The sequence below is a fragment of the Phyllostomus discolor genome, chromosome 10, assembly GCF_004126475.2.
Source record: "Phyllostomus discolor isolate MPI-MPIP mPhyDis1 chromosome 10, mPhyDis1.pri.v3, whole genome shotgun sequence".
NCBI classification, from domain to species: domain Eukaryota; kingdom Metazoa; phylum Chordata; class Mammalia; order Chiroptera; family Phyllostomidae; genus Phyllostomus; species Phyllostomus discolor.
This window is the reverse complement of record NC_040912.2, coordinates 16,467,648-16,480,248: the sequence shown is the minus strand read 5'-3', so window position 1 is coordinate 16,480,248 and position 12,601 is coordinate 16,467,648. Positions and strand designations below refer to the sequence as shown.

Genomic DNA, 12,601 nt, shown 5'->3' with positions numbered 1-12,601 from the left:
GGGAGGCTGCCAAATTGAGGAAACAAAGAAACATGGCCCAAATGAGAGAACAAAACAAAACCCTAGAAAAATAATTAAACGAAATGAAGATAACCAACCTATCAGGTGTAGAATTCAAAACCTGGTGATCAGGATGCTCAAAGAACTCATTGGGTACAGCAACAGCATTAAAAAAAAAATACCCAGGCAGAAATGAAGGTCACATTAAGTAAAATAAAGAAAAATCCACAGGAAACCAACAGTTAAAAGAAGGAAGCCATGATTCAAATCAACAATTTGGATCATAAGGAAGAAAAAGCATTCAACTATAACAGCAAGAAGAAAATCAAATTTAAAAAACCTAGGATAACATAAGGAGCCTCTGGGACATCCCCAGACATACCAACATCTGAATCATACAGGTGCAGAAGGAGAAGAGGAAAAGCAAGAAGTTGAAAACTTATTTGAAAATTAATGAAAGAAAACTTCCTAATTTGGCAGAGGAAATAGACATGCAAGTCCAGGAACCATGGAAAGTCCCAAACAAGTTAAACCCAAAGAATACCACACCAAGATACATCATAATTAAAATGCCAAAGGTTAAAGACAAAAAGAGAATCTTAAAAGAAGCAAGAGAAAAGCAGAGAGTTACAAAGGTGTTCCCATAAGACTATCTGCTGATTTCTCAAAAGAAACTTTTCAGGCAAGAAGAGACTGACAAGAAGTATTGCCACATGCCTGGGTTGTGAGCCAGGTCCCCAGCTGGGGGCGCACAAGAGGCAACCACATGTTGATGTATCTCTTCCTCTCTTTCTCCTTCCCTTCCCCTCTCTCTAAAAACAAAAATAAATAAAATATATTTTTAAAAAACTAGCCTTTTATTAAGCATAGAATTATCACATGATTCATCAGTTCCATGTATGGGCATGTACCAAAAAAATTGAAATTAAAGATTCAAACCAGAGTTTGTGTACCCGTGTTCACAGTAACATCATTCACAGTAGCCAGATGTTTGAAACAATCCAAATGTCCATCAAAAGATGAATATATAAATGAAATTTTATATCTTCATACAATCGAATAGTGTTCAGTCTTAAAAAGGATGGAAAATTCTGATCCATGCTACAACAATGATCTTGAGGACATTATACTAACTGAAATAAGACAGATGCAAAAAGATAAGTTTGAGGTTATAAAATAGAGGTTACCAGGGGCTGAAAGAAAGGGGGAATAGAGACTTATAGCATAAAAGGTATAGAGTTTCAGCCCTGGCGGGCATAGCTCAGTGGATTAAACGTGGGCTGCGAACCAAAGCATCGCAGGTTCAATTCCCAGTCAGGGCACATGCCTGGGTTGTGGGCCAGGTCCCCAGTGGGGGCCACATGAGAGGTAACCACACATTGATATTTCTCTCTCTCTCTTTCTCCCTCCCTTCACCTCTCTAAAAAAATTAATAAATAAATTCTTTAAAAAAAAGGTATAGAGTTTTAGTATGGGATGAAGAAAATGTTCTCAAGATGGTAGTGGTGATAATTACACAACAATGTGAATGTACTTAATGCCACCTAATTATACAATTAAAAATGGTCAAATTTTTATGTTATTTATATTTTACTACAAAAAAAGAATAGCAGTCTAAGCCTGAGTATAAAATAATAGTAATACAAAAGAAAATAGCCTCTCAGATCCAGGTGGACCCTACCCTTAAAATGGTTAGAATCATAAATCTGATGTTATACATGTTTTACCAGCATTTCAAAAATAACAATCTAGCCTCTTCCCAAAACCACTCTGCCCTCTTAGAATAAAAACTCAAACCATACCCCAAATTGAGACTCTCATATAGGCTTATAATAGACTCACTCATGTCCCCTAAGCTGCTTATTTTAATCCTACTGTATGTATAGGTACTAGATATTTGTTTTACAAATGAATTTAAATCTTTATTACTTAGCAGGATATTTCAAAGTCTTAAAAAATGCAATACAATGCTTTTAAAATATAATAAAATACTTTTCTATGATATGGATATGCATCTTAGTGATACCTGTAAATTTAAATTATTCTTAAGTTTTGCCTTTGCTGACAAATAAAGAAAACTCTTACATATAAGATACTGATTTTCATAATTGCTACCCAGTAAGACATCTGTAATGTATTATTCACTGGTCAGCATTCTGGTATAGGTAAGATATTACTCCCTCATGGAAGAAAGATGAGCTAATTATTTTAGCATTTTTTTCTTCTTGCCCACCACTTCATCATTTACTTTTTCTTGTTTATTTATCTATAAATATTAACTTGTTAATAAAGCTAAATGTAGGAGAAAGGTATTAAATGACTATAAATCACTGTATTATTGTCAATTGTTAATATGTTATTTAGAAGTAAAAATAAAGAGATTCAGGCTCTAAAAAGAAAACTTCATAGTACAGACTATTACCACTTGTTACTAATTAGATCATATGCATGGTCTCATCTCAGTAGAGAGTTTAGATATTGGATATCTTTCCCTTTCTAAAAGCTGTGTGTGTGTGTGTGTGTGTGTGTGTGTAAGAGAGAGAGAGAGACTGACTTATATTTACATGAGTAACTTTCTACAAGTTGAAAGGAAGGAGTTGAGGTGTAGACAAGTCACTTATCAAATATGGCTCTAAGTGCCTGATACTTTGCTATTTGTCATCCCATTTTACAAAAGAAAAACTATTCTAGGACAGGTGAAGTGACCTGACAGTAATTTGACGTTGTTCAGCTATGGAACTAGAGCTGACCTAAAAGAATGGCAAGCTAATTGGCTTTTGATATCATGGTAAGGTAGTTAAAATACCAGAAATTTCATGTTTCCCATATAACTACCATAGAGACCTTCTTAGAGCAGATGGTCAAGTAAACTTTGGTAGATAAAACAAGTGGCAATTTGTAAAAGAGTAGTGAGAGGTTTCACAGATGGTATTCTTGGAGTACTGGGTGGCTAGAATTTTCCAGGAGCCTCTTGAGAATTAGAAGGCAAGGTCGGGTTCCCCCACCATCATCTCAGACACAGAAGCCACCCACTAATTGGTATAGTTCATTTAAATATATCAACTTTCCACGAGCTTTTATTTGTTGAAAGGATTTTGCTTAAAATCTGTTTTAAAAGCTTAAAAAGAGTTTGAAAGCCACAAGCATATGTTGTCAATGGGCCCAATCCACGGGAGGCAACCTTCTGAGTGGCAGTCCGTGGGAACTTGTGTTCTCACAGGTTTCTCACCCCGACACTTGCTGTGGGGCACCAGAACTCTGTGTTTACTGGCTTCCCCAGAGAGTATATTATCCCTGTTAATTGACCAAGCAGTCAATCACAGGCCCTCTCAAATGCTCACAGCTTTGCATTGTTCTTTCTTTTCCTGTTGCCCACCTTTATCCAAGGCCTATTACCACCACTGGTGAGAAGCTAGCTGGTCTCCTCAGGCCCTTATCTCTAACCTAGCAATTCTTTCAAGGGTGTTTTAAACTACCCTCTATTTCAAAGTCCAGAATAATCACTTGGTGATTTATGGTTGTGCATGGAATTGTGAAATAATCTGAAAAATGCCAGCAAAGTGTCAAGTAGAGGCCTACCTTCCTGTTGACCTTTCTTTGGTCAAATAGCTAATTGCTTGTCTTTTAGCTTTGTATGAACTGTGAAGGAGGAGAGGAGATGTTAGGAAATTCTTTCAAATTGGTACTTTGTAGAAGAAATAATAGCAATAAAGGCATATTGGAAATCTACCACACCTACTTTGAGGCATTCGGAGAAAAAAAAAGCAATTGGAATAAATTGCACTAAATTCTCCAATCTTTATAGTAATTCTTGCTAAAAGACAAAGCATCAGCTCAAATTTCTTTGATCAGTTTTCCAGGAGACTTTGGCTTCCAAAATCTCTTGTGTTTTAAGTCTGAAACAATTAGTGTTGAATTTTTTTGTTCCCTATGGCTAGTACATCAATTTTAGGTCACATTTATGATGATGTGGAGCTGTAGTACTCATCTTCTGTATATCAAGTATGCCAGGGATCACTGTGTCTCACTGTCTAATAATGTTCAGTGTTTTGAAAACCATTTTTCCAGTTGTTTTTCTGGTTTCAGATGAGAGGGTTAATCTTATTGCTGACATTCCATCTTGCTTAAAAGCAGAATCTGTCTTTTATACAATTGACTCTTCATTTTTTGAGGCACTGCTTTGGTATTTTCCTTTTTCAATATTTGTATCTTTTTTTCTTTTTAAAAAAATTCAGAAATAGCCCATTTTGGGAATCATACATAAACTATCAGAGGGTTTAGTTTGTAAATATTATGTAAATAAAGTATATGTTACACAATCAAAAATACATCTTTGGTACGCATGCTTAAATCAGTAAGATCAGTATTAAAGATCAGTAATTCTTATTATTACCTGCATTTCAACAGAGGGAATTTAAATAAGTCTGCTTTGTTCACACGTAAAACTGTTACAAAGTGTTCACTTGCATGAAAGCCTGTCCTTAGTACTAGTATAAGGTACAGGAACAGGAAATTTGCAAGGTATAAGAAGTAGTCAATGCAAGGAGCTTTAGTCACATTAATGGGAAGGCACCTAATAGAGATGTGGCAGGGTATGCACTCTTTGCATGTTGAGAGGACCTCAATGTGTGTTTCAGCCTTGCCATGTGGCCTGGCATCCACTGGTTCACCTCTCTGAGCTGCTGTGTCTTGGTCCCTCAGAGGGAAATAACCACACTTGCCCAGTCAGCTCACAGAACTGTGTAAGCAAAACCAAAGAGAAATGTTAGTTACAGAACCTTAGCCATCTGAAGTTAACAATAATTAACCTGTAACATTGTTTGGTTTCCTGATGGATGACTATTTCTATGGCCTTTTGATTTCTTTTTTAAAGATAACAGAAATGACTAGTGTTCATCACCTGAAATTAAAATTTATATATATATGTAATGTACATTACATATATACATATTTAGTTGTCTTAAGTAACAAAAAGAGAAAAAGAGCAATAAAAACAGTTCAGACTATTATGTCTATATTTATTCATTATAGCATCAATCATTTTTACCTTAATCATTTTACAACCTCTTAAGTCCCAAAAACATGCTAAGATCTGCCTGTATGAAAAAGATAGGAATCTAATAGAAAAAGACCTTAAAAGTTCTGCATCCACATGTAACTACAGAGTGATGGATAATTTTTAAATAATGGATTTTGTTTATGTACACTACTCCCCTGTTCAGAAACCTCCAGTAAATTCTATTCCCTGTAGGAGAAACATTCCTTAACATTGCTTTACAGGAACGAGCCCTAAATTCTATTCCTAGCCCATAACCTTCTGTTTTCTATAACTCTGCTGTATGTGCACCTCATTATTCCCCACAAATTCGTGTTCTTTTGGGGCCAACTGCCTTGTCTTGCTGTATCCTCTATTATAGTTGCCCTTCCTCTCTTTTTCCCATTTGACAAACTTTTATCCATTCATTAAGACTCTACTCAAAAGTCATTGATTTGGCGATCTTTCTCTATTCAATTAAACAGTTAATCACTTCTGTGCTCCTATAGTATTTTTATATTCTTCTATTACAGATGTATTACTTTGTTAAATTGTTTTCTGCCTCCTTTATTAGTTCTCTCAAGAGCTAGGACCTTAACTTATCTTTTGAATTGGCCTCAATAAATAGTCAAGGGTCTGCAACTTAAAGATATTTAATTAATAACTTAAAAACTAGTATTTGCTATAAACTTTTAATGTACAAGTCATGATACCAAGAACATTAGTCTGCACAAGAATGCTAAAATATAGGTAGCATGATTTTTCCTCATTTAACAAATGAGGAAACTGAGACTCAGAGAGGTAAACTAGTCTAAGACCACAAACACAGGTATTTGTAGAAACCAGATTCAAGTCTAAGAATTGTGACTCCAGAGAACACAAGTAACAAAGAAATTTTTAAAAATTAGATCTTTCTTTAGCAACATGATTCACTGTACAGCAAGCACTCCCATCCTCCCTCCTCCCCACCCATGAATGCTGCTCACATTTCCACCTGAGCTCTCTACCTCCTGTCTCCCCCCACCCCACATTCCATGGGAAATTGTCTTCCACGAAACTGGTCCCTGGTGCCATAAAGGTTGGGGACCGCTGCTGTACAGTCTTATCTATGAGGATGTTTATAATTTGTATTTAGTTAACATGTAGTACAGTAAGTTATGCTCATCATTATATGTCAGAGTAAACTGTATTTATTATGAGTTTTTATTGAAACAGTGGACTTCATTCCTATATCATCAGTCTTCTTTGTCTGTTGTTCAAAAAAATTGCTTAGATATTTGTGTAATATCTAAGCAATTTAGATAATGATATGCTTTCAAAATTTTAAAAAAGGAAATTTTGGAGCTAGTTGTGTTATTTAATTTCATATTTATAGAAAAATATCTGAAACTCTGGGCTGATGAGGGCAGAAATAGCTCTCTCTCTTATCTGCTCTATGTAACAGCAGATGCAGGTTAAATATAAATAAATTTAGATGCTTTGAATCATAATTTGAGTCTGACTATTAGAATGTAACTGAGGTCATGACAAGAAAGGACCCTGAGTTGGATAGGTGTCAAACTATTTTTTTAAAAAATTTACCTATTTAAAGGCCTTTCTTAATATCCATCCTTGGGTTAAATTATGGTACACCTACCTGGAAACCTTTTTACCTTTACTAATGGTCAGGGTCAGCTACATAGTTTGTGAGGCTCAGTGAAAAATAAAAATGGGTTTCTTTTTCAAAAATTAAGAATTTGCAAGATGTCAATCCTGGGTTTCAGCATCAAAAAAAAATGAATTGCAAAATAGCACAGAGCATTCAGCCAAAAGCTGGACTCTTCTAAGCATGGGGCTTTAGCAACTGCATAGTTCATATACCCATGAATCTGGTCCTGCCAGGGGTTCCCTAACTGCTACCATGACTAGAAGGAACTTCAGACTGACTGTGATACAGTGACTTACATTCACTTGTGAATTTTAGGCACCAATCCTCATTACTAACCCAAATGATACCATTCTTACTTGGCTTGATGGAATACATGCACATCAAGTGTATGTATATATGAATATATATATATTCCTGACATAACTATATCTGTTTGACATTTACAGATATACAGTATATTTCAAAAACCAAAATTAATAATAATATCTGCTTATTGTGGAAGCCTAGTTTTGATGATTTCTAGTGTCTCCATCCCCAATACTATTTCTCAAAGTAAGTTTAAATATTAAAGTCCAATTTAGGTAGTCACCACTTCTCTATTGACATTTTTAACCTGAGTGATATATGATTCCCCTTTAACTTTCCTGACAATAGACCATCAGTTCAAAAGGCTTTGAGTTATAATGACATGACCATATCTCCCAGTTTGTCCCACTCAAGAGTGTCCTGGTTTGGATGATACTTTAGATGGTCACCTCAACATAAGCTAAATATGTCAGAATGTAAGTGACAAATTTAGCTTATGTTTGCTCCTGTGCCTGTAAATATTGTAGGAACAAAAGCTTTAAAAAATAGAACATGTTTTTCCAAATTATTTTAGCTCTCTTGCTTTTAAACAAAAATGTAATACCTGTATATTAGTAAATAAAATTGAGAAAACTGAGACAAGAAGAATACAACCCATAGGCCCAATAATTATATACAGGCACTATTAATATTTTGATATATTTCTACATATGTATCTTTTTCTGTGGATAGATATTTAACATAGTTATAACATGATGCATACATTGTCCTACATTTTGCATATAACATTATGTTATAAATCTGTTTCCACCTATCACTATTGTTTTGAAAAGTTCTCAAAAAAGTTTTCTTCATTTATACATTTGGAGTAGAAGAGTTTGAAAGAAATACTCATCTGCTTCATTGAGAATGTATTCTGCAATTGAGAGACCCTTTCCAGAGAACAGAGTACACCATACCAGATTCTAGTACCAGTCCTTCCAGGGACTAGATGATTCCTTGAGCAAGCCTCTTAACTTTCCTGAACTCCAGTTTCCTTCTCTGTAATAGATAAGAATAAAAAGTCAATATCAGTAATATATTAGTACCAGTGTTAATAATAATAATACTAGCTAGAAGTTCTTAAGCACTCAGAAAAATTTTAGTATGCCTATAGTGTGCTCAAAGTATCAGATATTGTGTTAGGCATTTACAAAACTATATTACCTGGAGAATAATCAAGACAACCTTGTAGAGGAGCAATGAAGCTGAAAGACTTAGGTAAATAGGTATGAAGGCCTATTTTAAATTTATGGCAGTTAAGACAGTGTAGTATTGGTGCTATAATAGACAAAATGAATAGAACAGTACACAGAATACAAACACAGACACAAAAGAATGGTCACCTGATTTAATAACAAAGACAGCTCTGCAGTGCAACAGAGAAAGGATGATCTTCTCAAAAAGTGCTTCTGGGCCTATTGGTTAACTTATACATTTGTCCCCTTCATTGCAGGGTATATGTTCTAAGATCCCCAGTGAACACCTGAAACTGCAGATAGTACCAGATAGTATGTATAGTGCCCTATACATGCTATGTTTCTTCTGATGCATACTACCTATGATAAAGTTTAACTTATAAGTCAGGCACAATAAGAGATTTACAACCATTAATAATAAAATAGAATAGTTATAACAATAAACTGTCACAAAAGTTATATGAATGTGATCTCTCTCAAAATGTCTCTGAATTTCCCATTCTATATCTTCAGGCCACAGCTGACTGAGGGCAACTGAAACCATGGAAAGTGAAACCTTGGACAAGGGGGGACTACTGCATGGGGAGAATGTACACTGACTCCTGCTTGACACCATACTCAACTAATTTCTGATGGTGTATAGATCTAAATAGAGAAGGCACATGATAAAGATTGTAAAGTAAAAGATAGAAAAATATTCACATGACACTGGAGTAAAGATTTCTTAACTATGACACACCAAAACACATAAATTGTAAGAGAAATATTCATCAGTTAGGCTCCACTAAAGTTTTTAAATTGTATTCATCAAAAGGCACCATTAAAAAAGTGAAAAGACTACCATTTAGAGGAAAAAATAATTGTAATACATAGTATCTGACAAAATCCTCATATGTCAAATATATAAAAAGCTCCTGAAAATTGACAAGAAAAAAACAGTTCCAATAAAAAATGAGCAAAACCTACAATCCACAAGAGAGAATATACAGATTGTCACTAACCATATGAAAAGTTGTTTAACTTTATCAATCATCAGGAAATGCAAATAAAAGCCACAATATGATAGTACTCACCTACCAGACAAAGACAGAAATTACCAAGTGTTGGTGAGAATATAGAGTAACTAAAATTCTCCTGTACTTTTGGAGGTTTATAAATTTGGACAACCACTTTGAAAAGCTGTTTGCCAGAATCTAAAAAAGCTGAGTATATGGCTCAGCAATTCCTCTCCTAGGTATATAACTAGTAAAATTGTATACATGTGTTCACCAAATAAACATGTATAACAACCTACTATAGAAAAAAAGAAAACCCTGAAACTACCCAAATGTCAAAGAGCAGTAGGTCAGGTAAATAAATCGCTGTATGTTTGCACAGTGGAATACGATTTGTCAGTAAAAATGAATCACAATTATATACAACAAAATAGGTGAATCTCAAAAACATAATGTTAAACACATGCTCAGACATAGAAGGGTATATACTACATGATTCAATTTATATAAAATACCCAAAGAAATCAAAACTAACCTATGCTGTTAGAAATCAGAATAGTGGTTACCACTGGTGTGAGTGAGCTGGGCAACAATGATTGAAAGAGGGCCTGAGAAGAGTTTCAGGGTGCTGATAATCTGTTTCTTAACCTGGTTACTATGCATCCAGATATATTCCGTTTGTGAAAGTGTATTGATCTGTACGCTTATATGTACTGTTTCATATGTATAGGATACTTGTAAAAAAGTTGAAAACATATAGTACCTTGAATCTATACCTGCTTAGTTAAGAAATACCATGATTTTAAAGTCAAAGAAAGTGAGAAATATTGAGTTTAAGCTACTCACTTAGTTACTTTTAGTTACTAGCCAAATAGTTCTTAGATGGCTCAGATTAAATGGTTCTTAGTTGCTTTTCTAGCTCTAAGATACTGTGTTTTATAAATCCACCAATATGGAATCTAATTAACTTTCTGACTTTCTTTTCATTTTAGTTTTTATTGACCTTCCTAATCTGTCAATGTTTCTAAATTTCTATACCCAGAGATGACATTCTGACATGTAAAATATGACAAGCAGTTTTCTTGAATATTGAAGAGCTTGCTATTTCTACTAATTTTATATTTTTTTCTATAACCACTATTTTGTAGGCCAGCAAAGGTCGGACTACAATTGTGGTAGCACACCGACTTTCCACTATTAGAAGTGCCGACGTGATTGTGGCCATGAAAGATGGGATGGTGGTGGAAAAAGGAACTCATGCTGAACTGATGGCACAACAAGGTCTCTATTATTCACTTGCAATGTCACAGGTAATGTTTACATATTTTGAACTGGCATCCCAACTCAGCCACTTAATAGATTTTGAACCTTGGGCAAATTATTTAAATTTTTTTTGCTTCAATTTTCTGATCTCTAATGGGGAAAATAATGGTAACCTATTCATGAATTTCTATGAGTGTTAAATTAGTTCATTCATGTAAATTGCTTTGAATCATTGTTGAGTAATAAAGTTTATTATATTACTATTATTAGCATTAGCATTATCCAGTCAAACTTTTCAGAAAAGTTCAAACCATGGAGACTAATGTTGTAGTTATTTGTCTTGGCCATGCATGATTATTTAGAGACATATTCCTTTAGTGAGTTCCCCCATGAAAATGAAACAAAACAAGTAGAGATAGATACATACCAAAACTTATCTTGTCTAGCAGCCTTCCCAGAAAAACAATTGTCTTTGTCCTGTTAAAACACCTTCTTAGAAAAATTTGAGAAGAGGTCAAAATTTTATTTTAAACTTGTCACAAAGTAAATATCTCCTGAACAAAGCCAAATACAAGATTTTTCTTGGTAGAGAAATTTTTTTTAAAAAAGGAAAGAGTGATATCATAAAGGAATGTCTGATTAAAGATGTTAGGATAGTATAAGAATGATTAAAGTTCATTGTACTTAGAGAAGACTGATTAACAGCTGTTAAGCTTGGCAAAGAATCGGTGTCCCTGGGAAGCCTTTCATGTGCATATTCTCCTTTGTACGCAAATCCACCTCTGTCTTTCATCTCCACTCCCCACCCTGATCTCGGCCACAATCGTCCTAACTGGGGTCCTCGTTCTGTTCCTGTCTCATCCCCTTCCTCCCCGCTCTGCTCTTCGTGGGGTAGTCAAATTTATTTACTCACACCACTAAAACTGGCCTCATTTCTCTAAATACCAAGAAAAGCAAAACTAGACTTAGAGCATTTTGGTTTAGAGCTTTACCCTATCCTATAATTTAAAGTCTCATTAAGTTTAACTTGATATTTTTGGAATTTCTTATTGTTTATGAGCTGGCCTCAGCAATTGTGCTTTTTGATCAGTTTGCAATGGGCAGCACTAGCAGGCGTGGAATGTATTATTCTCCTCAGATCTCCCTCAGGCTCAGGACCAGCCTCACATTTAAGTGTTATAAACTACATGCTATAAATTTATAAACCAGGAAGAAGGGGTCAGAAAGAGTGTCTTTGAGTCATCTCCCTCACAAAGCTCCTTTAACTAAGATCTGTCCCTGCTGGTGGAATAATTGCTTTGGATTAAGGCATTGTTTTCTCCAGTTAATTATACAGATCTTTGGGGAGGGGATGGAGGCAGAATAAGTTATCGTCACTCACTAACATTTTAGTATGAGTTGGACTTGCTCTCTGTGAAGCCTGAAAACTTCAGCAAGACCTGCACAAGAATACAAGTATACCACTTCAGTAACAGAGACAAAAATACGCTTTTAGAGGGATGTTTAATAAAGTTCCTGTGAATTTCTAAGGCATTATTCTAATGGTAACCTGTATATTCATTATTCAGGATATTAAAAAAGCTGATGAACAGATGGAATCCATGGCATATTCTGAAAAAAATACCAGCTCTGTTCCTCTGTGCTCCATGAATAGCATCAAGTCAGACTTTACTGACAAGTCTGAGGAATCTACTCAACATAAAGAGGTAATGGTTCCATTATCAACAAGTTTTACCGTGTTCTCCAATGAATTTTTATTTAGTACTTATAATATTTAGAATTTATTTATGATAAAATGTTACCAGAGCACTAAATTTATAAAACATACATCTTTCCCAAACTTCACTCTAGCATCCACTATGAGAAAGAGACCCTCAAGTAAGACTGCGTTTTTGTCAGAGGTCATTGTGTGAACAAGAAATCTCGTGAGAATGCTACATTATTCTTTCCTATGAGGCTAGCCATGGAAAGCCGTGGCTCAGGAAGTGTGGTACAGATACTACCAGTGATGCTCAAGATCAACTGGAGTCGTATAAAGACCCAAATCCACTCCACTACCAGGACACAGATAAGCACCAGCATGTATATACGGGATCTATCTAATCCTAGGTACAAC

General features: G+C 34.9%; 1 protein-coding gene across 1 annotated transcript in view; it reads left to right on the top strand.

The window, feature by feature from the left end:
- Nucleotides 1-12,601, top strand: part of ABCB5 (ATP binding cassette subfamily B member 5) — a 90,719-nt gene that overhangs the window by 33,835 nt on the left and 44,283 nt on the right. Inside the window, exons 14-15 of the mRNA XM_028525197.2 lie at nucleotides 10,371-10,532; nucleotides 12,054-12,191. Coding sequence (XP_028380998.1) covers nucleotides 10,371-10,532; nucleotides 12,054-12,191 — 300 coding nt within the window. The remainder of the gene's footprint in view (nucleotides 1-10,370; nucleotides 10,533-12,053; nucleotides 12,192-12,601) is intronic.